Source organism: Patella vulgata, chromosome 5 (genome assembly GCF_932274485.2).
Source record: "Patella vulgata chromosome 5, xgPatVulg1.2, whole genome shotgun sequence".
Classification (NCBI taxonomy): domain Eukaryota; kingdom Metazoa; phylum Mollusca; class Gastropoda; family Patellidae; genus Patella; species Patella vulgata.
The window spans coordinates 71,838,454-71,865,989 of NC_065883.2; the positions used below are offsets into that span (position 1 = coordinate 71,838,454).

General features: G+C 34.9%; 1 protein-coding gene across 2 annotated transcripts; it reads left to right on the top strand.

Annotated features, from left to right (window-relative positions):
* Window positions 1-24: 24 nt before the first annotated feature.
* Window positions 25-27,274, top strand: LOC126820549 (5'-AMP-activated protein kinase subunit beta-1). 2 transcript variants are annotated; one of them, XM_050548572.2, is made up of 7 exons: window positions 25-595; window positions 10,063-10,229; window positions 14,918-15,011; window positions 18,722-18,842; window positions 20,091-20,230; window positions 21,140-21,208; window positions 21,923-27,274. In XM_050548572.2, the coding sequence occupies exons 1-7, from the start codon at window positions 461-463 to the stop codon at window positions 21,998-22,000; spliced, it is 804 nt and encodes a 267-aa protein (XP_050404529.1). In that variant the 5' UTR covers window positions 25-460; the 3' UTR covers window positions 22,001-27,274. The 2 variants fall into 2 exon arrangements, with proteins under 2 accessions (XP_050404529.1, XP_050404530.1); XM_050548573.2 differs by lacking the exon at window positions 25-595 and adding an exon at window positions 8,600-9,390.
* The last annotated feature ends 262 nt before the right edge of the window (window positions 27,275-27,536 follow it).

Genomic DNA, 27,536 nt, shown 5'->3' on the forward strand with positions numbered 1-27,536 from the left:
GTCTGCTTTCCTACCCAGAATGCATTGCACGACGATAGCACATGATCCACCATATTTGTTTATCAATCATGCTGTTTTCTTCAACCTTCAACCGATAAATTTGGATACTTTGACAGCTCTGGTGGAAAAATGACCAAAATAATCTGCTGTTTCTTTCCTATTTAAAACTATATCAAAGATTATTACTGGGAAGTATTGACCCCTAGAGGTCAAAAAAAGGGTAAAACCGAGGTTGTGCTAAATTGTGTATTTTCGACCAGACTTTTTAGTTTTATGTCAACAACTCCCGTGGCATATCATTTTATGTGTTCGCAGTGTAGTCATCGAAAACAAACTGTTCGTTAGCTTCGATGTGAATTTGTGTGACCTAATTTCTCATCAAGACAATTGTGAAATCTGTGATATCGTCCATTCCCTTTGATCTCACCGCTTCCCGAAAAAGTTAACCCGATTATCAGCCATGGGGAATAGCAGTTCGGCCAAAAATCGCCACACCTCGGGCGACGAGACGGCACCGACTCTGGTAGCGGGCCGACACGACAGTACGTCAATGCCTGTCGACGATGGAAATATGTATGACCCCTGTGTCTATAAGGTAATGATCATTATTTGTTGCGAAATAAAACGTAAGAATGTGTATTTGCCACTCTACTCTGTAAAGAGTTCGATTATTTGTATTACATTGTTGTATTGAATTGCTTAGCTCAGCTGAAATATTCCAAGTTGAGACACGTTGTTGCTGACCCGTGTATTTTACTTATTATTGATTGCTTTAAAAATTATCACGGTAAAAAATGAATAAAAAATAGTATTTTTGTTTTTAATTTAATATTTGTTGATGAAGCAGACTGTGATTTTTGACCAGAACTTCTATATAAATATTATTAGGTCAATTTCCGTTATAACATGCGCCATGTGTAAATCTTCCTCTAGATTTTTGTTATTTTGCTACTGCAGCTTGATTTGGGAGTACATGTGCCTGACCTAGTCATTACACTGAGTTCAAGGTCATGTATCTTTGAGGTCATGAAGTATTTGTTTTGTTTTGAAAGTGTCAGTGTAATCTTATCCAATTTAGACAGTGTCCAGTCATACGAGCTATAGTGTAAATAAAGGCTTCAAAGCTTAAGTGAGATATAAATAACCACAAAATCTAAAATAGAATATTTTTTTACTCAGATAATTGGGATATTGGATGCCTACAGGTTGTTTTTGTAACTATATTTTAAAGCTAAAATTACATATTTCCTTCTCCAGATCTTTATCTTGTTAGTTGGTTAATGATATTACATGTACATGTACATGCAATGTTTTGTTATTGCAAGAGTTATGACCAACATTTACTTACCTTGAATGATTTTAATCTCCATTCACAATTTAAATCTATTTATGGAGTCTACCCGGTACAAGTAAGTTATGTCAATATATACAAGGTTACACATGTAAGACTTAATTTAAAGAAGCAGTTATCACTATTTGTATTTTAGACATACCAGTAATTAAGACTAGATCTACATGTATCCAAAACTGTTAATGATGCATTGAAAAATGTGATTTATTTTAATAATCAGGGGACATAATCAAGTTAAGGTTCGATATGCATATCGAAAGGAAACAAAATCTTTTGGATATAAACATATATTTTAAGTTTCGTGAAGATCGGATAAAAACTGTGACTTCTAGAGTCCCATGGACATGTATGCATGTAAGATTTACATGTAGATAAAGAGATGGTTGTTCTTGCTGTTCAAAAGTAGATAATGAACAATGAATATACATGTACATGTATTGAAAATTTCATTCAAATAACATTATTTTGGGCAAAGTTTTGACTGTTTACATTGTTTATTATCGTAGCAATGGTACTTGACAACAGAGACAAACCTCAATTCTCCATTTTATGGTTAAATTTTGGAATTACGGTCACCCGATGGTCTGGCCTGGAAATAACGGTTTTAGATGTACCCGACAAAATGTCTGGCACTAATGAAATAGTAGCTGACATTTTCATCTTAGTGCCGGACATATATTAATAATATCAATAACAAAGACAAACCAGTGCCGGACAAAATGACAGGCACCAGAGGTTTAGTGCCTGACAAAGCCTGAATTTGTGCCTGACATTGTCTGTGACAGGTGCCTTATTTCCAGCCTTGACGATGCTCTAGAGAGTTGATTATAGTCTTATCGTGTGAATAAATGTCTAAATACACGTAATAATTTGTATAACATTTGAAGCCAGAATAAAGACAGATTTGGCTCTTACATAATAACAGAGCCTTTGTGTACTGCCATCATTGTTTGAGATTGTCCAAAATCTAGTTCATTACTTGGGGCATCTATAAAACAAGGAGACCATATTAATTTTTTCTGTGCAGCATTTTAAAATACTCCACGGTGCTTTCCAGATAATCCGATATTGTTTCCACACTTGTACATTGTACATGCCAATGAGTAGGGTGACCTTTTGGGGTTTGTCCAGGTCCTCAATTGGTTTCCTTCCACTGCTAAAAACCCCAACTTCCAAGCATATTATTGAAATAATATTGTATAATATGTTAGTCCCAAAGTTCATGTGTCCAAGGTTAAACCTATTGGTCTCTAAAATACACTAGTTGACTAAGTGAGAGAGAGAGAAATGGGATCTGGCGTGGTTTCGATTCGAGAAGGAGTAGTGTTGCCGGTTTCCTCCCACTACTAAAGACCCTACACTCAGGCGATTTTTATTGAAATAAAATTGAACAATATGTTAGTCCCAAAATGACCTGCTTTGTGTCAAGTTGACGTTAAACCCCATTTTTCTCTCTCTCTTACCCATTTTTGGATTTAATCATCAATGAGCATTGAGCTGCCGATCATATTCAAATCCCGTGAAAATCCGACACAAAATGGCATCAAGAGTTGATTAAGATCTTTTCATCTTAACAAATGTCTAATTAATAGTTTATATAACATTTCAGGCCTAAAGAAGGACCTGCAATAGGCAGATTTAGCTCTTGCATAATGTATGTTTTATAAGGTTTATGGTCAGAGCCCTGTTTCTCTCGAAATCTTAACTAAAGATAAAATCCAAAATTTTAGTAGATACTTCAATTTTAATTGGCTAAGCACTAAAATGAATTTAATATTATCCAATCAAATTACTAAAATTTGGATTTTATCTTAGTTAAAATTTCGTGAAACAGGCCCCTGACCTACACTGGCCTAGATATAATTATGTTAGTTTTACTTGACAAAATGCTTGACACAACTGAACCTGACATTTTGAACTTTGTGAAGGACATGTTCATGTATTACAGGATCATTAAAAACACATAATAAAGACAAATCTGTGACTGACAAAATGACAGATGAGTCACTAGAGGGATTGTGTATGACACAGCCTGAATTTGTCTGTGTTGTGTGCCTTATTCTTCACTGGGTATTATTTTATTGACAACAATCTTTTCAAGTTTTGTATGGTAACATGTACATGTCTGTATGTGCATTGTGGTGGTCATGATCAAGTGGTCTACATGTAACTTCTATGCTTTACACTAGAAGGTCTGTTATTGAGTCGGCGGGTTGGATGGCCAAATGGTTAGCATGCGCGCGCTGTATCATACAGTCTGTCATTGAGTCAACTGGCGGGGTTTCGATTCTCTGGTTGTACGTGACAAGGAGTAGGGTCGCCTGTCCAACTTCGTGGGTTTTCTGCGGGTCCTCAGGTTTCCCCCCACTGCTAAAGACCCCTACGCGCAAGCGAATTATTGAAATAAAATTGAACCATGTGTTAGTCCTGAAATGACCTAGTTTGTGGACGAGTGGACGTTAAACCCCATTTCTCTCTCTCTCTCTCTGTTATTGAGTCAAATGGTAAGGTCTTGATCCTGAGCTTGTACCTCTCTCTTTCTCTCTCTCCTCTCACTCTCTCTCTCTCTCTCAGTACGGGCCTGGTGGTTAGCTAAGACGCCGACTTGCTAGCCTCTAGGTCGCAGGTTCGATCCTGGTGTTGGCAGACAAAGTTCGTCAGGATTTTCTGGCGTACAGTTTAGTTCCCCTTGTCAATGGTGCTGGACGGGGTGGGGGGGGGCCTAACAAGGACAGCTGTCTAGTCATTCAGCTGGGACAAAAAACAAAACAAGATCCCATGTACATATTGGCTTGCACATAAAAGATCCCTAGGCAGTTGGAATTTTATATAAGAGTACGCCGTAGCGCAGAACAGTAGAAGGTTACATTTCATTTCATTTCATTTACAATGTATTATAACTTGCTGTCTCTGTACTCAATACTTTGATGACCTTTAGAGAAGAGAAAGGCTACAGGCAATTTTATCTCGAGCAATAAACAGATAACTATAAAGATAGCCCCTCAAGTCCAAACAAAAACTTATTGATCTCCTGTATTCTTCTGTTTTCTTTTCTTTTGAAATTGTTACATGTATGTAAAAGGCATTACATGTAGTCCTACATGTACTGGTATATTTACAATGATTTCTATTTGGCTGTTTATTCATGTAAAACTCAAGTATAGTAGGCTTTCTTCATTGCATAGTCAAATTCTGTTCGATTTTCTTTAATTTTTTTTACTATATGGTAAATGTAGCTTAAAATAGAGTTATTGTTTTGTTTGTAAAATACAAAAAAGTTTATTGGATTTCTGTTTGTATGCATGTAGTTATTTGAGTTTCCTACAATTATTAAAAAACCCCAACAATATACACATGTGTACATGTAGAGTTAGATGATGTCCTTTTAAAGGTGAAGGATGTTTGTGTTTGTGCGTAGTTCATTGTTTCTTTTTTAAGTCAAGTGATTTAAAGGGACAATACATGTTATTTAAAATAAATAAGACACTTGACAATACTCTTTATTGTCGTTCAGCCAAGTGAAAATTTATAATTACAAGAATTTCTGAAAAGGATGTTTTCGTGACAAACTGTTTAAATTGAATGAACATAAACATACTGATCAGAAGTGAATATTTGCTAGTCTGCTAGGGATGACAGAGATGCAGCCTAATGAGCCCAAAATATTAACTTTTTTCCTTCTGCAAATTAAATTCTAGAACATATTTTTTAAGCATTAGAAAAATGAAGGTGTTTCAAGTATATGTAGGTAAAAATTATTTGCTATTTAGTGTAAATGAGTATGTAAAATGAGTAAAAGGCACTATTCTACCCGAACCAGTAACATCTTATGGATATGTAAACAAAGCATGCGCCATTAAGCTAATGATCGACGCCGCGTAATATGACTTAATTCATACATGAATTGTTGAAGCCTTAGGCTTTATTCGAACAAGAACAACAAGATAAGTAGCATATAGATAGAGACCAATTCTTGACCAAAAACTAAAACCCTCACTGGCATTGAACAGACAAGGCAAAAAAAACTCCCAATATTTATATCGTTATGGGTTATCGATATATACGCCCCCTGTTGTACGTGACAAGGAGTAGGGTTGCCTGTCCAACCTTGTGGGTTTTCTCCGGGTCCTGCGGTTTCCTCCCACTGCTAAAGACCCCTACGCACAAGCGAATTATTGAAATAAAATTTAAAAAACCTTTTGTAGTCCCGAAATGGCCTAGTTTGTGTCGAGTGGACTTAAACCCCATTTCTCTCTTTCTCTCTCTCTTTCTCTCTCTCTCTCTCTCTCTCTCTCCCTCTCTCCCATACATGTATATACGCTTACTTAATTTCATCTTGCTTAGAATTATGCTTTTGTAGTAAATTGTCTTTTTACTGGTAAATGTTTCTAAAATATTGTTAATTGAATTCTGGCCTGAAAATAATAATTTATATCGTTGAGTCGTATCCAGATTGGATCTCGGCCCCATGCAGATACATTTTGGGGTGTGGGAAACACTCTATAGGGTCTATTTATAGTATTACATGTCTGAGTCACGGTATATGTCACAAAAATGTACATGTACCAGTAATAGAAAAGACATGGAATACCCAATATGTGATATAAAATGCCCAGTCCGTTACATGGTAATACTGCTCATTCCCAACTTTGAACTTGAAAGTCTCCATTTAAAATTTGAAGGTCAGTAATAATTACAGTGCTTTCCAGTTAGACGTCCCTGTAGAGTTGAGTAAATTCTACTATTAGCCATTTAAAGAAGAAATAGCAATCAACTATACATGTTGTATCAAATATTGTTTTTGCCAAAATTTGAGAACAATTTGTCTTTTCCGTTTATGCTTTGTAAGAGAGGCCAAACAATGAAGTTGGACTGTACATGGTTGTTGCATAAATTTGATGTCTCTTCTGTTTGTATGTTCCAAATCATAAAAAACTGACTGATGGAATTTTCTTTTGGAGAACCAGGATATATAAGGTGAGAGAGAGAGAGAAATGGGGTTTAATGTCCACTCGTCACAAACTAGGTCATTTCGAGACTAACATATGGTTTAATTTTATTTCAATAATTCGCTTGCGCGTAGGGTTCTTTAGCAGTGGGAGGAAACTGGAGGACCCGGAGAAAACCCACGAGGTTGGACAGGCGACCCTACTCCTTGTCACGTACAACTGGGGATTCGAAACCATGCCAGTCGACTCAATGACAGACTGTATGATACAGCGCGCGCAGGCTAACCATTCAGCCATCCACACCCCCCCCCCCCCCCCCCCGATATATAAGGTTAGCATAGCATTCTTTAAATAACATTTCTGTCTATGCAATGTGAATTCGGGCATACAGTCAAAGTATGTTTTTACCATTAATTAATGGTAAATTGTTTCAGGCTAGACAAAACAACAGGTATTTTGTCAACATTATATTGCAATTTGGCTCTGTTATGGTTTCTACATGGTATTCAAACATTTATTTAGAGAACTGGAGTCAAATTAATGACATTGAATTTATGACTTTTCCATTTAGTTTGGTTGTTGTACAATGTTTGGTCATTTTTAAGAGTCCAGGGCGCTTATTCACGAAAACTTAAACTAAGATACAATCGAAATTTTAAGAAATACTGCAATTCGATTGGCTGACCAGTAAAATCAATTTGCATATATCCAATTTGCATATTGGTCGGCCAATCGAATTGCAGTATTTCTATTTCGATTGTATCTTAGTTTAAGTTTTCGTGAATAAGGGCCCAGCTTGGATATTGCATATACTTTTTCTTTAGCTATAAACCTATGGAATACAGTAAAAATTTCATTAAAAATTCATAATTACATTTCAAAATTGGTCTTTACAGTTATTTTATGAAAATAGCCCATGTGGGTTTGACATTTGTTGAGCAATAAGATTATGAAGTACAGTGCAACTGCAAAAAATCAAGGGAGTGCAGAAACTCTATCTACATGTGTTATATACAATATATACATGTACATGTAGAGTACAATGTATCTTATCTTATATGTGGAAGTTGATCCCTGCATTGGCCGAGAAAGTTCATCGTTGATTTTCCAACATGTTTTCCCCTTGTCAGTGGTGCAGGAAGAAGGGCCCGACAAGGACAGCTGTCTAGTCGTTCGGATGGGACGTAAAATGAGGTCCTGTGTATACATTGGTTTGCACGTAAAAGATCCCTTGGCAGTTGGAATTCGATATAAGAGTAGGCCACAGTGCTGCTGCCCGGGCCAAATTTCTCTCGTACAGTAGCACACTGTATGGCATATGCCCGTGTTCATTATCCCAGTCGGAGCAGAACAGTAGGACGTTAAACCCCAGTTCATTTCATTTTATATGTGGAAGTCAAGACAACATTTGTTTACAGATTGCACAGTTTAATTAAAATTATGTTAGTATTTTGTTTCAATTTATTTTTCGATTGTTTACTCCACTTCATCTTGGCCAAGATTCATGTCATTATATAGCATGTAGCATGTTTTTTAGTACACTGTATAAGTACATGTAATGTGCAGCTTGTGATTGGTTGATTCCAGATCAACCTACTAATCAGAATCTGGGATACAAACAAATTCAACAAAATCTGTTGAAAACCTTTGATTGTTGAGCCATTTGATTGGTTGTCTAATTAAGGTCAATAAATGAAAATAACATCTGATTTTGATTCGATTAAATATTTTATCAATGGTATGTCTATGATGTATTAAAAGTGTAGTTTCTCAGCACCTTTGATAAAAGAAAAAGAAAAAATAGAAATTCTCATTAAATTGTTTCAAACCCAGGGCAAATGTATCTTTAAAGTCCAGTGTAAAATTGGACTGACCTGCAAAAGGAAGAACGTTTAAAGTAGCTAACCCAATATCATCCAAAGTCTTCGACATTGAAAACACGAAATTATTTGTCAATTTAAGTCAACATTGATGTTGTGGTCTTACCGGGAAAAGATGGGCTTCTGATATCCAATATTTAAGACAAAATAAACATGGTTTTAAACCTAGGGCACACCATAAAATGTCTGAGCCAAATTTCTCTTTAAAGTTAAAGTAAAGAGTAAAATCGTACAGTCTTATAAAAGAACGAAAGTTTTAAGAGGATAATGATCAGGAAGTCACATGTCTTCCCATCTTCACGAAAGATTAGATGTATATTTAGCTCGAAACTTTTCACATAGACATTACACAATAACATGTATTCTTGACTATTTCTAATGATAGCTGACTTAGACTTAAAATATATCGTTTGTTTTCTTTCTGTCTTAGTGTTGTCACAAGACTTCAAATATTTCAAATAAAGCACACAAATACAGTTTAACAGTGGACCTACCAGTAGATGTAGGGACTGCTGGAGAATTCACCTGTTTCTAGTTTTAAGGACGATAATTAGCAGCTAATTAGTGATCTTTAAAATTTAATTTTCAGTTAGTTAATTATGTTAAAGCTATCTGTTAGTTGATAGATACATGTATATTTAACTTGAAACTGTGACCTGTATGTGTTACGAAAGGTCATTATTAAATAACAGACAAGTAGTATATATGTTGTGTTTTGTTGTGAACAGTTAACCATACACGTACTTCTAGATGCCATTTAAAGAAATGTATTTTGTATACTAAATTACGACCATAATGAAAGGATTTTGTGTTACAAGAACATCATTGTATATTTTTGTGGTACATGTATCACCTAGTGAAATCTGCAATAACTTGTGTTGGCTATGAATGATGCATGTATGTTACTAGTTGGGTTCCTGCTGTTTCAATAATTGCCTCTGATGTAAACTGTCTTAAAGGATGTACTCATAGGAAATGGATTGTGTAGTTTCTATGTACGGATACGGAAATGTACACTGTATCAGTATTTCAGTTTGTTTCAAATGGAATTATTGTTGTGTTGTATAGATTGACCATATTTCATAAATTGGTGCCAGTAATTAATTTATAAATATTGTAGAACAATTAAAACGATTTTAAAGTTTAAGAAAGTGTGTTAAAGTGCCTTTAATATAATATTCTGGACACGAATATGCATCATGAAGATGAGGTGAGTTTCAAAACCAGTAAGAGGAGATATACATAAACATATAATACTAGAATACTTACTGGCGGTAGGTATACAGTCACTATAGTTTGTTACACTGCAGACAAGGAGTAGGGTCATCTGTCCAACCTTGTGGGATATTTGGACAATAATTAGAGTTACAAAGAGAGTGATTCTTTTCATTCACAGGGAAGAGATTTAAAGTTTAAAACATCAGAACTTCATTATAAAAATCAGAGTTGCACAATTACATATTTCCGAATTGTTATAGTTACTAGTACATGGATCATACTATTGTTGTTACTAGTACTATGTTTTTGTAGTAACTAGTACGATATTATTGTAGATACTAGTACAATATTATTGTAGTAACTAGTATGATATTATTGTAGTTACTAGTATGATATTATTGTAGTTACTAGTACAGCATTATTGTTGTTACTAGTATGATAGTATTGTAGTTACTAGAACGATATTATTGTAGTTACTAAAACGATATTATTGTAGTAACTAGTACGATATTATTGTAGTAACTAGTACGATATTATTGTAGTTACTAGTACGATAGTATTGTAGTTACTAGAACGATATTATTGTAGTTACTAGTACGGCATTATTGTTGTTTCTAAAACGATATTATTGTAGTTAATAGTATGGTATTATTATGTATTTCAGCGTGCGAGAGCCAGTACTATAACTCCAGGTGCTAAGACTGCCCAGACTACCTACAGTCATGGCCCACGTTTACTACCAACAGTGTTTAAATGGGAAGGTGGGGGAAAAGATGTGTATATCTGTGGTAGTTTCAATAATTGGAAGTCAAAAATACCCCTAGTAAAAAGGTGAGTATGGGAATGTACATGTACAAGAAAGGATACATACACTATAACCTGGGTATCAGTTAATCTTGTGTATTTAGCTCTAATTTCTTTCACATTCGTTTAATATCAAATCTTTCTTTAAAATTTCATAAAAATCGTTTGAAATCACCTAAAATCATCTAATTATCAATATTTCCAACCAAAATGTATTGTACATGTGTTGTACACTGCAACCCGGGTATCATTTAATATTGTTTAGCACTAATTTCTTTCACATTCATTCAATATCAAATCTTCGTTTAAAAACGCGTAAAAATTGTTTAAAATCACCAAAAATAATCTAATTTGTACTTGTGTGCAGTTTAAAGCTAACCATTCAATTTCTATAATGAGTATCCAATTTACAAGCGTTTGAGTTCTTGATCACTGTTTAAAAAAATAAACCGAATTGATTATTGATGTATAATCATCAAATGATATAATTTTTGAACAGTGGTCAGGAAATTGAATACTTGTAAATTGGACACTCATTATCAAAATTAATCAGTCAGCCTTAAACTGGCCACAAGTACAAATAAGATGATTTTGGGTGATTTTAAATGATTTTTGGGAATTTTCTAAAGAAAGATTTGATATTGAATGAATGTGAAAGAAATTAGTGCTAAATACACAAGATTAAATGATACCAGGGTTACAGTGATAACACATGTACAGTACAGTACATCCATTTTAGTTGGAAATATTGATAATTTTAATAAAATGTAATTGAAAAGTAATTGACCATTTCAATTACTCATTACTTTTGAAATGTGCCATTATTCATTTCATGTATATGACGTGACAAGGAATTTGGTCGCCTGTCCAACCTTGTGTGTTTTCTCCAGGTCTGTCAGTTTTGTCCCCCTGCTAAAGACCCCTACGTGCAAGTGAATTATTGAAATAAAATTGAACTATATGTTAGTCACAAAATGACCTAGTTTTTCTCTTTCATTATATGATCATTACAGTACTTCAAGACATAATGATTAGGTTCCATTACCTACATGTATTACCATTACCCCAGCCCAGACAGCTAAATGTTCATGCAATTAAGCTATATGTAGGTAGAAGCACATGTGTTTGCCATCTGGTTTTAGTCTTTTTGTAAATTGAGATATATGTACATGCGCGTATGCAAATGTACCGGTAATAGAATAAAATTAAACTAATTCTGCTCCAATCAATTGCGATTTCATACAAGCAAACATTTGATGTTTTTAGCTCATTTGATACATGTACATGTACCCTCAAGTCAAATTAAATGACTCAGATCAGAATTTATTTGAAATTGAATTTACCGTTTATTTTAATGAATACATCATATGTAACTCACTCCAGTAGAGACTTATACTGTAAGGCCACTTAAAGCTAATATACTGGTTTAAAACATAACTTATAGTATTATATTATATAAGGCCATATAAAACTAATATTCTGGTTCGAAAGATAACTTATAATATTATATAAGGGCATATAAAACTAATATTCTGGTTCGAAACATAACTTATAGTATTATATAAGGCCATATAAAACTAATGTACTGGTGCTCAGCTAACTTATAGTATTGTAAGGCCATATAAAACTAATATACTGGTGCTCAGCTAACTTATAGTATTGTAAGGCCATATAAAACTAATATTCTGGTTCTCAGCTAACTTATAGTATTGTAAGGCCATATAAAGGTAATATTCTGGTGCTCAGCTAACTTATAGTATTGTAAGGCCATATAAAGGTAATATTCTGGTTCTCAGCTAACTTATAGTATTGTAAGGCCATATAAAGGTAATATACTGGTGCTCAGCTAACTTATAGTATTGTAAGGTCATATAAAGGTAATATTTTGGTGCTCAGCTAACTTATACATGTAGTATTATATAAGGCCATGTAAAAGTAATATTCTGGTGCTCCTCTAACTTATAGTATTGTAAGGCCATATAAAACTAATATTCCGGTTCTCAGCTAACTTATAGTATTGTAAGGCCATATAAAACTAATATTCTGGTGCTCAGCTAACTTATAGTATTGTAAGGTCATATAAAGGTAATATTTTGGTGCTCAGCTAACTTATAGTATTGTAAGGCCATATAAAACTAATATTCTGGTTCTCAGCTAACTTATAGTATTGTAAGGCCATATAAAACTAATATTCTGGTTCTCAGCTAACTTATAGTATTGTAAGGCCATATAAAACTAATATTCTGGTTCTCAGCTAACTTATAGTATACTTATAGTATTGTAAGGCCATATAAAACTAATATTCTGGTTCTCAGCTAACTTATAGTATTGTAAGGCCATATAAAACTAATATTCTGGTTCTCAGCTAACTTATAGTATTGTAAGGCCATATAAAGGTAATATACTGGTGCTCAGCTAACTTATAGTATTATAAGGCCATATAATATAAAGGTAATATTCTGGTTCCCAGATACCTTATACATGTAGTATTATATAAGGCCATGTAAAAGTAATATTCTGGTGCTATTCTAACTTATAGTATTGTAAGGCCATATAAAACTAATATTCTGGTTCTAAGATAACTTATAGTATTATAAGGCCATATAAAGGTAATATTCTGGTTCTCAGCTAACTTATAGTATTGTAAGGCCATATAAAGGTAATATACTGGTGCTCAGCTAACTTATAGTATTATAAGGCCATATAATATAAAGGTAATATTCTGGTTCCCAGATACCTTATACATGTAGTATTATATAAGGCCATGTAAAAGTAATATTCTGGTGCTCCTCTAACTTATAGTATTGTAAGGCCATATAAAACTAATATTCCGGTTCTAAGATAACTTATAGTATTATAAGGCCATATAAAGCTAATATTCTGGTTCTAAGATACCTTATGATATTATAAGGCCATATAAAGCTAATATTCTGGTTCTAAGATACCTTATGATATTATAAGGTCATATAAAACTAATATTCTGGTTCTCAGCTAACTAATGTTCTGGTTCTCAGATAACTTATAGTATTTTAAGGCCATATAAAGCTAATATTCTGGTTCTAAGATACCTTATGATATTATAAGGTCATATAAAACTAATATTCTGGTTCTCAGCTAACTAATGTTCTGGTTCTCAGATAACTTATAGTATTATAAGGTCATATAAAACTAATATTCGGTTCTCAGATAACTTATAGTATTATAAGGTAACTTATAGTGTTAAAAGGCCATATAGATAATATTCTGGTTCTCAGATAACTTATACTGCAAGGCCACTTAAAGCTAATATTCCGGGTTCTAAGATAACTTATCGTATTATAAGGCTATATAAAGGTAATAATCTGGATCACAGATACCTTATGATGTTATAAGGCCACAATAATAAAGGCAATATTCAGGTTCTCAGATAATCATGTGCTTAAAAAGGGATGCATGACCTTTTTTTGTTAATTTCAAAACATGAAAAATAAAGAAAATCTCATTAATTGTCTTGATTATATATGTATGTATTTAGGAAGTAGGTCTAAAGAATAATTAAATAAAACCAGATGTAGCCTCATTTATCAAGCACACAACCCACATAAATGTTAATTAGAAACATAAATGATACTGGATAATCATACATTTATATAAACTGTAACAGGATGATGAGATACAATATACATGTATACAATGTATATGTAGTGCCTTGAAATGTGATGTTTATGAAAAGTCATTTAACCCAGTAGTGATCGTTTGACAAAATAAAAACACAAAAATAAAAACCTCCTCGATTCCCGCATCAGATTTTTGTAAGATTGTCTGAGAATATTATTAATTTGTTTGTACATGTATGGTCTAATACTAGAGGGGGGGTGGATGGCCGAATGGTTAGCACGTGCGCGCTGTATCATAAGGCCTTTCATTGAGTCAACTGGCGTGGTTTTGAATCCCTGGTTGTACGTGACAACCTCGTGGGTTTTCTCCGGGTCATCCGGTTTCCTCCCACTGCTAAAGACCCCTACGCCCTAGCGAATTATTGAAATAAAATTAAACCATATGTTAGTCCCCAAATGACCTAGTCTGTGTCTAGTGGACGTTAAAACCTATTTCTCTTTCTCTCTCCCCTAATACTGGAAGGTTTTATTCATGATGTTTCAATACTTGTACGCTTACTGTTCAGCTGTCATATTATCTTACTGAAATACATGTACATGCAGTGTACCGTTTATTTAATTATTTCCCTTTTATGATATTAGAATGGGTTGGTGGAGTGGTCTAACATGTGTGTCTTAGATCTTAAGATCTATCCTTGAGTAAAGGGGTGTGGTTTCGAGCCCAACCTCATGTATTTTCTATTATTTAAATAAAACAGTACAATGTTAGTCCAAAAATGACCTAGTTTGTGTTTAGTGGACGTTCAACTACATTCCTCTCTCTTTTTATTATATTAAAAACACAACGCTAAAACAAACCTGTCAATTGTAAGCGTACAGCCCCTTTCCTGTAATAATGCACTCAAAAAAATAAAAATATTTACAAGAAAGATACATGTACATGTATAATGCAACCGATCTTCTGAATAGCAATAGCCTGCCAGTTAAAATTTAACAAAATTAAGAGTGATATTCCGGATAGAATTTTGGAAAATGACAGAAATTAATAAAGTAGTAACAGTATATTCTGTCCTAAAGACAACTGATAAATGATTTAAATGAATATTTTTGATATTTCAGTCAGGGTGATTTTTATACTATAGTAGATTTACCTGAAGGTGAACATGAATATAAATTTTATATAGATGGTAATTGGGTGAAAGATCCTAGTGAGGTAAGCAATTCTTATTAATCCCGCCCAACTATTACAATTTTTATGTCCTTTTTAGGTTTGGTTGGATGGGCGAATGGTTAGCTCGTTCGCGCTGTAGTTTGCGATGAGTGGACGTTAAACTCTATCTCCCTATTCTACAGTATACAGGGGTATGGATAATGGTCTAACATTTGCTCTTTGGATCATAAGGTCTATCATTGAGTCTAAAGGCGTGGTTTGGTTTAGATCCCAAGGTCCTTCATTGAGTCAAGTGGTTTGGTTTAGATCCCTTGATCTTTCATTCAGTCAAGTGGTGTTGTTTTAGAACCCAAGGTCTGTCATTGAGTCCAGTGGTGTTGTTTTAGATCCCAAGGTCAGTCATTGAGTCAAGTGGCTTATTTTAAATCCTAAGGTCTGTCATTGAGTCCAGGGGTGTGGTTTAGAGCCCAAGGTCTGACAATGACTCAATTGGTGTGGTTTAGATCCCACACTTATACATGACAAGGGAGTAGGGTCTCCTGCATAACCTCGTGGGTTTTCTCCAGGTCCTCTAGTTTCTTCCCACTGCTAAAGAACCCTACACCCAAGTGTATTATTAAAATTCCCGAAATAACCCAGTGTGTTGAGTGGACATTAAACCCAATTTTTCTCTCTCCTATACGATACATTGTTGAGCAATGGAAATTTAAAAGCATGCATGTTATTAATTACCTTAAGTAGTTTACGATACATGTACAGGAGATACAGGTTTGCCCTCGGTATTGGCCATGAAAGTTTCTCAAGATTTTTCAAGTGGTTTCATCTTGTCAGTTGTGCAAGATGGAGGATGGGACGAAAAGCTTAGGTCCTGTATACACCTGGGTATGGGAGCCACGTGTCTCAGTGAGTAGGATGTTAGCTTGCTACACTGGAGGTTCCATGTTCGATCCCTGCATTGACCTGAGAAAGTTCATCGGGATATTCAGGCGTGGTTCCCCCTTGTCAGTGATGTAGGCAGGGGACAACGTATATTGTAGCACAAATTAGAAATTTCCTCGATTCTGATTGGTCGAAAAGTGTGGTCGAATGGACAATAAACCCCCTCTAAATTATCAAGGCAAATTACTGCGTATAAATATAACAGTGTACTTTTTTTCATTTTTGTGCTCAATGATCTTCCTCAACTCAAATCTTTATTGGCAAATATCTTTAAGGAATTCTGCACACATGACTATCACACCATTTTCAAACATCATCTTTTATGAAATAACATTTCTGAAATACATAAAACAGTAGAAAATCAGTCATAAATTAAATAAAACCGTTTTCTGGTATCCAAATATATTCGTAACTAGGCAGTAACAGTGTCAGTAGGCCTATGTTTTCTTTTTTGGTAGGCGAGCTTCACTCACCAATTTTTATTAATCAGGTGGTGGATTTTTTTTTTAAAAATCATGCTTTCAAAGTCTGACTTACATGATCTACCTAATAAGTCATTAGTCACAAGGAATCGCTTGAGAATACAATGAGGGAGTCGAATATAGCAGCTGATTGCCAAAATTGTCATTTGTTGACAACACGTCAAAACAGCTACATAGCAACCACTGGCATCTTAGACTAGACATCATTGTTATGGTTTATATGTTTTTTTAGAGGATGGAAGTATGAACTTCAATTTTGTAAAGAAGAACTAGATACAACATTGTGATAACAGTCTGCAAAATAAAATAATAAAGGCTGGAAACTTACATGAAACTCCCGAAGCGAAGTCATTTTTGTTGCCAAGAGTTACTCCTCTTTTAGTCTCGGATAGCAGGGCAGAATTATTTCAATCGCGTTGACACTCGTCTCGAAATACCGCAATAATACTAATTTCTTATTCTTTTAAAAATCTTCCAACGTTAAAAATATTTTTTGTTGTCGATATCCGAATAACATTTTCTTTCATAATTCATTTACCAGCAACTCGAGACTCAAACATTTTAAATTTGCAGGTAAGCAAAAGAGGCCGTCTATAATCTATTGAAAATATTTTGAAAAATGAACGCGAGTGCGTGACCAAATAACGACTTTTTAAAATGAGTGTAAAAATGTTTCCTAAATAGTTCCGAAGAAAATCTCCAAATATTTGTGCTACAATATCGATAAACACGTTCCTGTTACGTATTTATCGGGTGTTTATTGTCCATTTAACCATGCTTGAATTATCCATTAGAACAACTCGATGCTATCGCGTCTTGTGTTCTAATGATTCAAGCATGGTTAAATGGACAATAAACCCCCTCTAAATACGTAACAGGAAGTGTTTATCTCCTAAGTCTTTCGAATGAGATTAAAAACCGAGGTTTGGTGTACTCATTGGCGTGCAGTGACGGCACGTAAAAGAACCCTTAACAATTGAAATTCGAAATAAGAGTATGCCATAGCGCCGCCATCCAGGAAAAAATTCCCTCGTTGCACACTGCATGGCATATGCCCGTCTTCATTAGTCCAGTAGGATCAGAACATTTCATTTCAAACCTTGGTGTGGACATAAAATAACCCAAGACTTTTCGAATTTGAAATAAGAGTATGCCATAGCGCTGCCGTCCTGGAAAATTTCCCTTGTAGTACACGGCATGGCATATGCCCGTCTTTATTAGTCCACCTTTATTAGTGCACCTTGGTGTGCAAAGAAAAGAACCCAAGACTTTTTGATTTTGAAATAAGAGTAGGCTGTGTTGTTGCTGCCTGGGCAAAATTTCCTTCATAGTACACAGCATGGCATATGCCTGTCTTCATTAGCCCAGTAGGATCAGAACATTTCATTGCATTTCACACCTTGGTGTGGACATTAAATAACCCAAGACTTTTCGAATTTGAAATAAGAGTAGACTGTGTTGTTGCTGCCTGGGCAAAATTTCCTTCCTGTCTTCATTAACCCAATTGGTGCATAAAAGTGGGACATTAAACCCCATTTTATTTTGTGGGACGCACATTTTATTTCAGGAGTTGCTTCACTTTTTTATACGCTCACATTTAAATGTGGTCGTATATTGTCGTCGGTCCGGCGTCCACAATTGCTTGTGGACGCTCTAGAGGCTAAAGTTAATATCCGATTGACTTTAAATTTATACACAGTATTTAAGGTCTTGAGACGAAGAATCCTATTGATTTTCAGCAATTTCCGATAATTACTGCCAGAGTTATGGCCCTTGATCACTTTGAAAAATCTTGTGGACGCTCTAGAGGCCAAAGTTAATATCCGATTGACTTTAAATTTATGCACAGTGTTTAAGGTCATGAGACAAAGAAGCCTATTGATTTTCCGCGATTTCTAATAATTACGGCCAAAGTTATGGCCCTTGATCACTTCAGAAAATCTTGTGGACGCTCTAGAGGTCAAAGTTAATATCCGATTGACTTTAAATTTATACACAGTGTTTAAGGTCATGAGACGAAGAATCCTATTGATTTTTAGTGATTTCTGATATTTACTGCCAGAGTTATGTCCCTTGATCACTTTGAAAAATCTTGTGGACGCTCTAGAGGCCAAAGTTAATATCCGATTGACTTTAAATTTATAATCAGATTTTAGTGTATTATAAATGTTTCATTACCGAAAATTAAAAATATGCGACAACTCTTGTTGACTGCCCGGAGGATTTAGCTGCTGTGGGCGTATGTTTCGTGGGCTGGCAACCTATCTTTATGTTTTATATTTGAGCAATTTGATTAATTAATTGCATGAACCTTCCTTTGTTCACTTTCAGCCAACAAAAAGTAATCAATTAGGTACTGAAAATAATATTGTACGAGTTAGAAATACAGATTTTGAAGTTTTTGAAGCACTTGCTATCGATAGCAGGAACACCCATTCTAGTAAAAAACAAGGTAAGTCTAATGAACTAGAGTTAAACACTGTATTTGTATCTCTATTTATAAATCGAGAGGCGGGGGCTTGTGTCGTGTTGACGTTAAAACCCATTTCTGTCTCTATCTCTGTCATTACATGTACAGCACGCATTCAAAAAGTTGCAAGATAAAGACATATTGCAATAGGGATTACAATAGTAAGATTAAGAATTAATTCATTAGTGGTTCCCAAGCTTCATTCAAGCTTATAGTAGCAGTTGTTTCTCGAAATGTAAGGTGATATCGACGTGATTAGTAGTTAACAATCATGGCAAAAATATAACACTAGCAGTGTAGTTATGGCAGGATACATTACACTGCACTCACGTTTTTTTAAAATCAATCTCGTCCATTGTCAGCAATACATGTACATGTACCTTACAAAATCAACGACGTTTTCGTTCAATCACAGTCACACCATGGCGCGTTGAAAGATTGATGTCGCATTCACAAGTACCTGTATCAGCTGACAAGTAGTGTTGCTATCTATGCTTCTCAGCTTACAGTTCACTAATTTTTAATCGTCTATTCAAGATTGAAATAATTCATTGTATGAATTGCGTCTACCATCGGGTCTGGTTGGCTACCAACTTTCAATGACAAATTAGAAACACTGACTGTATTGTACTTTAGCAAGTGAGAGGGAGCCATGGTGGCTCAGTTGGTTTGATTGCAGTGGTGGTCGAGAAAGTACCTCAGGATTTTCCTGTTTGGTTTCTCCTTGTCATTGGTGCAGGACGGAGGCCTGGCAAGAAGCAGTGTTTGAATTCGAATGGAATGAAAAACGGAGGGCCTGTGTACACATTGGCACGGACATAAAAGAAACCTTGACAGTTTGAATTTGAAATAAGTGTAAGCTGCAGTGCCGGTGTCCAGGCAAAATCATCTCATAGCATACTGCGTGGTGCATGCCTGACTTTATTAGTCCAGGCCCCAAGTTCACAAAGCATTCTCAGACTTAAGTTGAGAATTTACTCAATTTTCAATCACAGTTTATAAGGAATATCTTTCATCCAGAAACACAAAACTTTGCACATAGTTTCTTATTGATGTATTTGATACATTAAAGCAACAAAAATTTTATAAAGGGCTAAAATAATTGAGAACAATTTTGAGTAAATTCTTAACTTAAGTCTGAGAATGCTTTGTGAACTCGAGGCCAGGTTGGAACAGAAAACCAGGACATTAAATCCAATTTCATTATGAATGTTGTGTCTTTCCTTTCAGAATCAAATGAAGGCGGTTCCCCTCCTGGTGATTACTCACAGATAATACCCGTAAAACAAACTGGTGGAAAACATACTGGTCCTCCATTCTTACCACCTCAATTACTACAAATCATTCTCAATAAAGATACACCAGCACACGTAAGTTACTATTTTAAGTACTGGTACAAATCATTCTCAATAACGATACTTACCACCTCAATTACTATAAGTCATTCTCAATAAAGACACACCAGCACACGTAAGTTACTATTTTAAGTACTGGTACAAATCATTCTAAAAAAACACACTTACCACCTCAAGTACCAGTTCAAATCATTCTCAATAAAGACAGGGGGGTTGGATGGCTGAATGGTTAGCGTGCGCGCGCTGTATCATAAAGTCTGTCATTGAGTCGACTGGCGTGGTTTTGAATCCCCGGTTGTACGTGGCAAGGAGTAGGGTTGCCTGTCCAACCTCGTGGGTTTTCTCCGGGTCCTCCGGTTTCCTCCCACTGCTAAAGACCCCAACGCGCAAACGAATTATGTAAATAAAATTAAACCATATGTTAGTGCTGAAATGACCTAGTTTGTGTCGAGTGGACGTTAAACCCCATTTCTCTCTCTCTCTCTCAATAAAGACACACCAGCACACGTAAGTTACCACCTCAATTACTACAAATCATTCTCATTAAAGACAGTATCCATCTAGATTATCGGTCCTCTTATCGGCAGTCTCCTCCTTGTTGTCTTATCCATTCAATACCTAAGCCATCCGGTGATCTAGAGAGTCCATCTTAAGCCACAAAATGTACCACAATAGACAAAATTAGCTCTCACTTTATGTATATTTTCACACAATTTGAATTTGAATTTAAATGGCCAATTAAGATGCCGTCTCTGTCAGTCATTGTTTGTTATTGAGTGTTGGCTCAGTGAGTAAGGCGCTGGCTTGCTAATCAGATGGTTTTGAGATAGCTCCCAATATTGACCGAGAGTTCCTCTTGAAAGATTGTAATGGCTGGAGTTCTTTAAGTGTTTGCTGTTATTTTCTGTTATTTTTTTTTTTCAGGTGGAGCCATCTTTATTACCAGAGCCTAATCATGTCATGTTGAATCATTTGTATGCCTTGTCTATAAAGGTAAGTTAAACAGATAGTTCTTGTCTAAAAAGGTAAAAATAGGCCTTGTCTATAGAGGTAAGTTACACAGATAGGCCTTGTCTATAGAGGTAAGTTCAATGTATTGCCTAATGGTAATTAAATGCATTGATAGAATCATTACATTCCGGATGGGCGGAAGAATTGAGGTCCTGTGTAAATGTTGGCGTGCACGTTAAAGAACCTTTGACTGTTGGAATTCGAGATAAAGAGTAGGCAGTCCGAGCAAAATTCCCTCATAGCTCACTGTGTGGTGAAAGTTTCATCTCCATTAACCCAGTCGGAGCAGACAAATAGGGCATTAGACCCATTTTTATTCAGTCATTTTACAACACCTCTTTATATATTACATGGGATCCACGGTGGCTAAGGGGGTAAGACGCTGGCTCACTAGCCTGGAGGTCGCATGTTCGAGAAAGTTAATTGGGATTTTCTGACGTAATTACCCCTTGTCAGTGGTGCAGGACAAAAAACCGAGGTCCTCTGTATACATTGGCTTGGTCGTAAAACATCCCTTGGCAGTTGGAATTCGATATAAGAGTAGGCCATTTTGCCACTGCCTGGGCAAAAATTTCCCTCATAGCACACTGTATGGCATATATGCCTGTCTTTATTAGCCCAGTCGGAGCAGAACAGTAGGACGATAAACCCCATTTCATTTCATTTTCATTTATTATTTATTCTCGTCTGTTTCAGGATGGCGTCATGGTTTTAAGTGCTACTCACAGATTTAGAAAAAAATATGTGACAACCCTACTTTATAAACCTATCTAGCGCCTCATCTATTATAGTCTTATTTTAAAAAAAAAAATAATAAAAAATTAAATGTGGAAGTACACTCTGAGGATATCAGTCAAAATTTCTCCATTTTTAATATATTCATTCAAAAATAAAAAAAACGCTAAAAGTTTAAAAAATCTCACAACATTTTTGATATATTCACTCCTTTAAAAAGAAAAAAAACAATAAAAATTTGAAGAAACTTGGACTTGGCAAATTTTATCCACTTAGGTTCGGATTTGTTTATCAAAAGTCAGGCATGATGAAATAATTGTTTGAGGATTTTAATTGATATTCTTAGAGTTTAATGATACAAAGTACGGAAGAGAAATACGATGAAAGAATGATTGTGTGTGTAAATGTAATTGGTTTCATCTCTCGGATATTTTGTAAAACAAAAACTTTTAAAAAAAAATTAATCTCAGTTTTTAATTAGATTGGACAAAGTCCGTATTTTGAAATAAGTTTCTATTCTAAATGTTGTAATTGATGTATGTCTTTGACTAAAATTTTCAGGTCATGTTGTGAAGAATTTTTTTTTTTTGTAGTTTATGCTAGATAGATTTGAAGTTGACTAGGAGACTGGTTTTAGTTTAGTATTGGGGTTGTATGGTTCCATGTGGGGGTTCTCCATTTTGATAAATTGGGATGGAAAGTGGTAGCGGGGGTGGGGGCTCCTCACTGATGTTATGGAAATGGCACACCTTGATGACAATATTTGATTTTTGGACCAGGATCTGGACCCCAATCGCCACGCATCTTGTTATCCCTAGGAGGGGGTGGTCGATTGTTTAACGCGTGTGTGTTAGATCATAAGGTCTGTCATTGAGTCAAGTGGTGTAGTTTCGATTCCCCGCTTGTATATGCCAAGGAGTAGAGTCGTCTGTACATCCTCATGGGTTTTTTCCGGGTCCCCCGGTTTTCCCCCACAGCGAATTATTGAAATAAAATTGAACCATATGTTAGTCCCGAAATGACCTAGTTTGTGTCAAGTGGATGTTAAACCCCATTTCTCTCTCTCTGTTCTTCATAGGGGCAACGCTCTTTGAAAAAAGCCTATGGTTCTGCAAATTCAAGTCCAATCGACATGAAAATTGCAATGGTTGTTCCTTGGACAATTGGGCATGGATTGAAACACTACGATTTTTGATATGACGACACAATTCCAAGATGGCTTGATGAAGTTATTCTTGGTTCTTGGTACATTGTAACGCTCATTCTGTTGAATTTTTATTCAGAGGGTTTCTCAGGCATGACAGCAGATCAGCTGCTGATAAATTGTATTTAGTGGTCCATGTCCAATTTCAGAACACGATTTAACCTTGATATAGATGAAATCAGTGAACCCACAATATTCAAACTATACGACCTGTATTGAGCCTCTAGTGTATTGTAACTTGTAACTACCTTTAGAAAATTTTTTCTTATCATTTATAAGATTTCTTTGTTGTTCAAGAATATAATGATATTATTTTTTTGCCATTTTGTAACAAAACCGCTTTCTAAACCTATGGTTGTTTGTGATTTAATCATGAATGACAATTGTATATTCGACTTCATACGGAATGAAGTGCGTAGACCTAAATGTTTAAGATGTAAAGATTGTTTTTGGTCGAATAGTATAACAATACTCTCTGCCCTTGTGGTAAAACAAGACTAGATGATCATTAGTCAAGTTTGTAGACCAATGGAGTTTTCAGTTCAGGCTGTGGATCATCAAGTCCCTTTCTATCAAGAAGGCAAAGACCACTTTACACCTCCAATTTCTTTCCTGTTGTATAATCTCAGAAATTTGTAACCTGAGAATTGGTGATGACCAGGCCTGGAATGAAGGGACTTATTGAAGACATTTTCAGGCATAATATGGAGGGGGTTGGGATGACCTAGTGTTTAGAGTGTCACGCTTCGAGCTCTAGGCTGTCTGGTCACCTCTGGCTAATGGTCGTGGTTTCGATACCAGATGTGAGCTTATGTGACTTGGGTTTACTCCGGTTTTCTCCCACTGGAAAGATAATGAAAAAAAGACAATTTGTCTGCGATATTGTCCTCGGTGGAAGCAGACATTAAACACTAATACAAGAAGAGACATAATTCCTCTGGTGCCTGTCATTTACTCTGGCACAGAATCGTTGTTTTTTCTGTCTGGAACAAAGTTCAAAATGTCAGGTACTGATTCACTGTCATTCTCAATAACCCCAATGGTATCGTTCTGTTCAACACCACTAACCCCTGCTGGATCCATCAACAGGGTTTTCACGAATTCAAATTATCTGCCCTTGATATTAGCTTGATTCTTCGAACCTATCAAAAAACATTTTGCATACCAGTCTTAGTGCGATTGTTTAAGTTCACCATATCTTAGTTACAATAAAATGCGAGTTACTTCCCTTCGCCCACTTGATTGGTCGATAAAAATAGAAGTATCAGGGGCAGATAATTTGATTGTTGACCCAGAGGTTAGTGATGATGTAGAATGGAAGATACCACTGGGGATACGGAGAGTAGTTCACTGCCGGTTGGGCAAAACTAAACTCGATTCTTCTGGGCTGGTGATGATCAAGTAACTTAGTTAATATTTGAAATATTACAAGTCGTTGGATTTTTTTTTTTTTGATAAGTGTCTGAAAGTTGATATCACTGAAGCACCATAAGCTGAAATATTGGATTAGGGTTTTTTTTGATAGTGTCAGAAAGTTTATATCACTGAAGCACCAGAAGCAGAAATACTAAGACTGTTCAATTTTTACTTTACAATTGCCAAATGTAGTTAATAATAGTAGAAAGTCATTAGGAGGAATAAATATGTTTTTATTAAGTGTATCTTCATATAATTCTGATTAATCTTGATTGAAATTTGGTAGAAATGATTGAAATTTATTTAAAATTGTTTGATATGACTGAAATTATGATTGAAATGATTCAAATTTGATTGAAATGCTTCAAATTTGATTGAGATGCTTTGATATGATTGAAATTTGATAGAAATGATTGAAATTTGATAGAAATGATTAAAATTTGATCAAAATGTTTTTAAATTTGATAAATATGTTTCAAATTTGATAAATATGTTTCAAATTTGATAAATATGTTTCAAATTTGATTGAAATTTGATAGAAAGAATTGTAATTATGCATATTTGATATGATTGTATCTTCCGTCTTGATTTCAATTTGAAAGTACAAGTAATTTATGGATAATTCATCAATGAAATTAGGACGTTCGATTTTCTGTTTATTTTCCAAATTTAACAAATAGCATGTGATAAGTGTTTTTTAATTTCAGATAATTATCTAAATTGCGATTGACATTATTTGTTTGAACTTTTTAAATATTTGTTAAATGTTGGATGTTTAAAATATAAAATATAGTGCTATTATAATTAATTCTCATAAAAATAAAACAATAATGAGTTCTCACCATTTATTTCATCTCATAAAACAATAATATAAATGACTTCTGGATGTGATGAAAGTTGATGTGGGAGACTTGATATCTTTCTAAGTTTAGCATTATCTGTTCATAAAACCCTAAATGATAATAATAATGAGGATGGCCGAGATTTTAATGGATTAGAACACCGTCAAGATTTAAAACTTTAACGATAAAATGGACAATCAAGACTACATCTTGATTGTCAAGTACCATTGCTAAGATAAACAATCTTCGCTACATTTTCAAACAATTTTCAAAATAATTTAAATAAAACTTTCAATATATTCCTTTTTCATTATCAATTTTTGAACTATTATAGCAAGAGCTGACACTTCTTTATCTAACTCTTACATAATGCATCTTTGATATAATGTACTTTGAAAGATACCAAGCCAGGAGTTGAAGAAATGTTCGCTTTAAATTTGTGCTAGTTAGTAAGCTATTAACGCTGTCAAAATATAGTTTATGAAAGAAATTGTGTGTAATAATTTGAAAACTATGTAAATATTGTAAAATATTGTTTATAATCTATATATACTAGTGGAATGTGTTTTGTATAGAATTGATCATACTTAATGTCTCTTGTCATAATACTACAGCTAAAATATCATCATATTTATTATAATGTACCTACGTATAAAAACATGTAGGTATCTAAAAATGGAGTAGGTCAATATCAATGGGTTGTTTTCGTGCTGGTTGAGGTAGAGGTCATTTCAACGTGTGAAATGTATCATTCCCCCCTAACACCATGTGGTGTCTTACCTGGGCATGGGAGCAGGCCAATATAAATGGGTTCTTGGTTAGAGTTACCTTCCCCTAGTCAAAACCTTTTCAACTAAACCCTGTGTTGTCTTTAACTCAGGGTAAAACAATATCAGTGGGTTGTTTACTTTCAGCCTGGTTGGCATGGAGATCGTGCGGGTTACAGAGATAAGATTGGTTTGGGGAGGGGTAGAAGCGATCATAGCAGTTAGGGAGGTCATTTAATCGATTTTCATGTGGTGTCCAACTCCGCATGTTGGAATCTCTAACCTGCCCAACCCGTCTGAAAATAAACTCTCCCGTGGCAGGGCTCTTATTTGGATGATTTAGAGTTGTCAGTATCTGACTTGCATTAACATTGTCCAGCCAATACATCTACCCATTATCAGTCAATTTGCATCTAATAGTGGCACTTTAATTACTTTGAGATAAAGTTAAAGAGTTGTTTAGGAGTTTTTAAAAACATATCCACAATTCTTTGGAAGCATAAATGACAAAGCAATTAAACTAGGAAAGTGGTGTTGTCTTTAAATAAGATTTGTTTTTTAACAATACACCCCACTTTTTTTTACGAAACATTAATGACAAAATTATTAATTCTATATATAATGCAGGGATCTTAATTGGCTAATTATAGTCGGCTTCAGTCAATTGATTAAATGATTGATAAAAAAAAAAGAACTGGCCACTATGGTATCATAAATCAATCTCCTTTCAGCTGAATTCTACTATAATGCATAGAAATATTTGTCCAAATTAGTCTGAGCCAGAATACCATTTATCCTGTTAAAAAAAGGCTGTTCAGTTAGCGGGCAACCCATTGCTTAGTGTTATTTATTTACAAACAACGGAAAATTTTGTCAGGTTGTTGCATGTTTTGAAAACTAGAAACAATGATGTTATGTTGTTAGCTATGATTATTTTTAAACCTATGATTTTGTTTTCAAGACAGACTTGTCAATCAAATAATATAGTATGTAAATATGTAATAACATAAAATAGAATTTTATATAAATAATTATAATGTTAAAATTGGGTCAATACAATCAGATTAAAATACAGATCATATCATTCTTTGTGTTGCTTCTGTTCAGTGTTTGGGGAGCCATGTTGGGTAATGGGCTGGTATCTTATACTGGATGTTCTGTGTTCAGTCCTGGCAGGATGGTTGGTTGGGGGGGGGGCCGAATGGTTAACATGTGTGCGCTGTATCATAAGGTCTGTCATTAAGTCATCCCCGGTTTTGGAGAGAACGTATATAGGCGTTTGCCTGTTGTTCAATCCATTTCAGTTTATTGAATAAAATATTGTTTAAACTATCCCCGGTTGTACG

Coding starts and splice junctions, on each gene's coding strand:
- LOC126820549 (XM_050548572.2), top strand. CDS start 461: ATGGGGAATAGCAGTTCGGCCAAAAATCGCCACACCTCGGGCGACGAG. Junction 15,012..18,721: donor GGGTGAAAGATCCTAGTGAG/GTAAGCAATTCT, acceptor GTTCACTTTCAG/CCAACAAAAAGTAATCAATT. Junction 21,209..21,922: donor TGTATGCCTTGTCTATAAAG/GTAAGTTAAACA, acceptor CGTCTGTTTCAG/GATGGCGTCATGGTTTTAAG.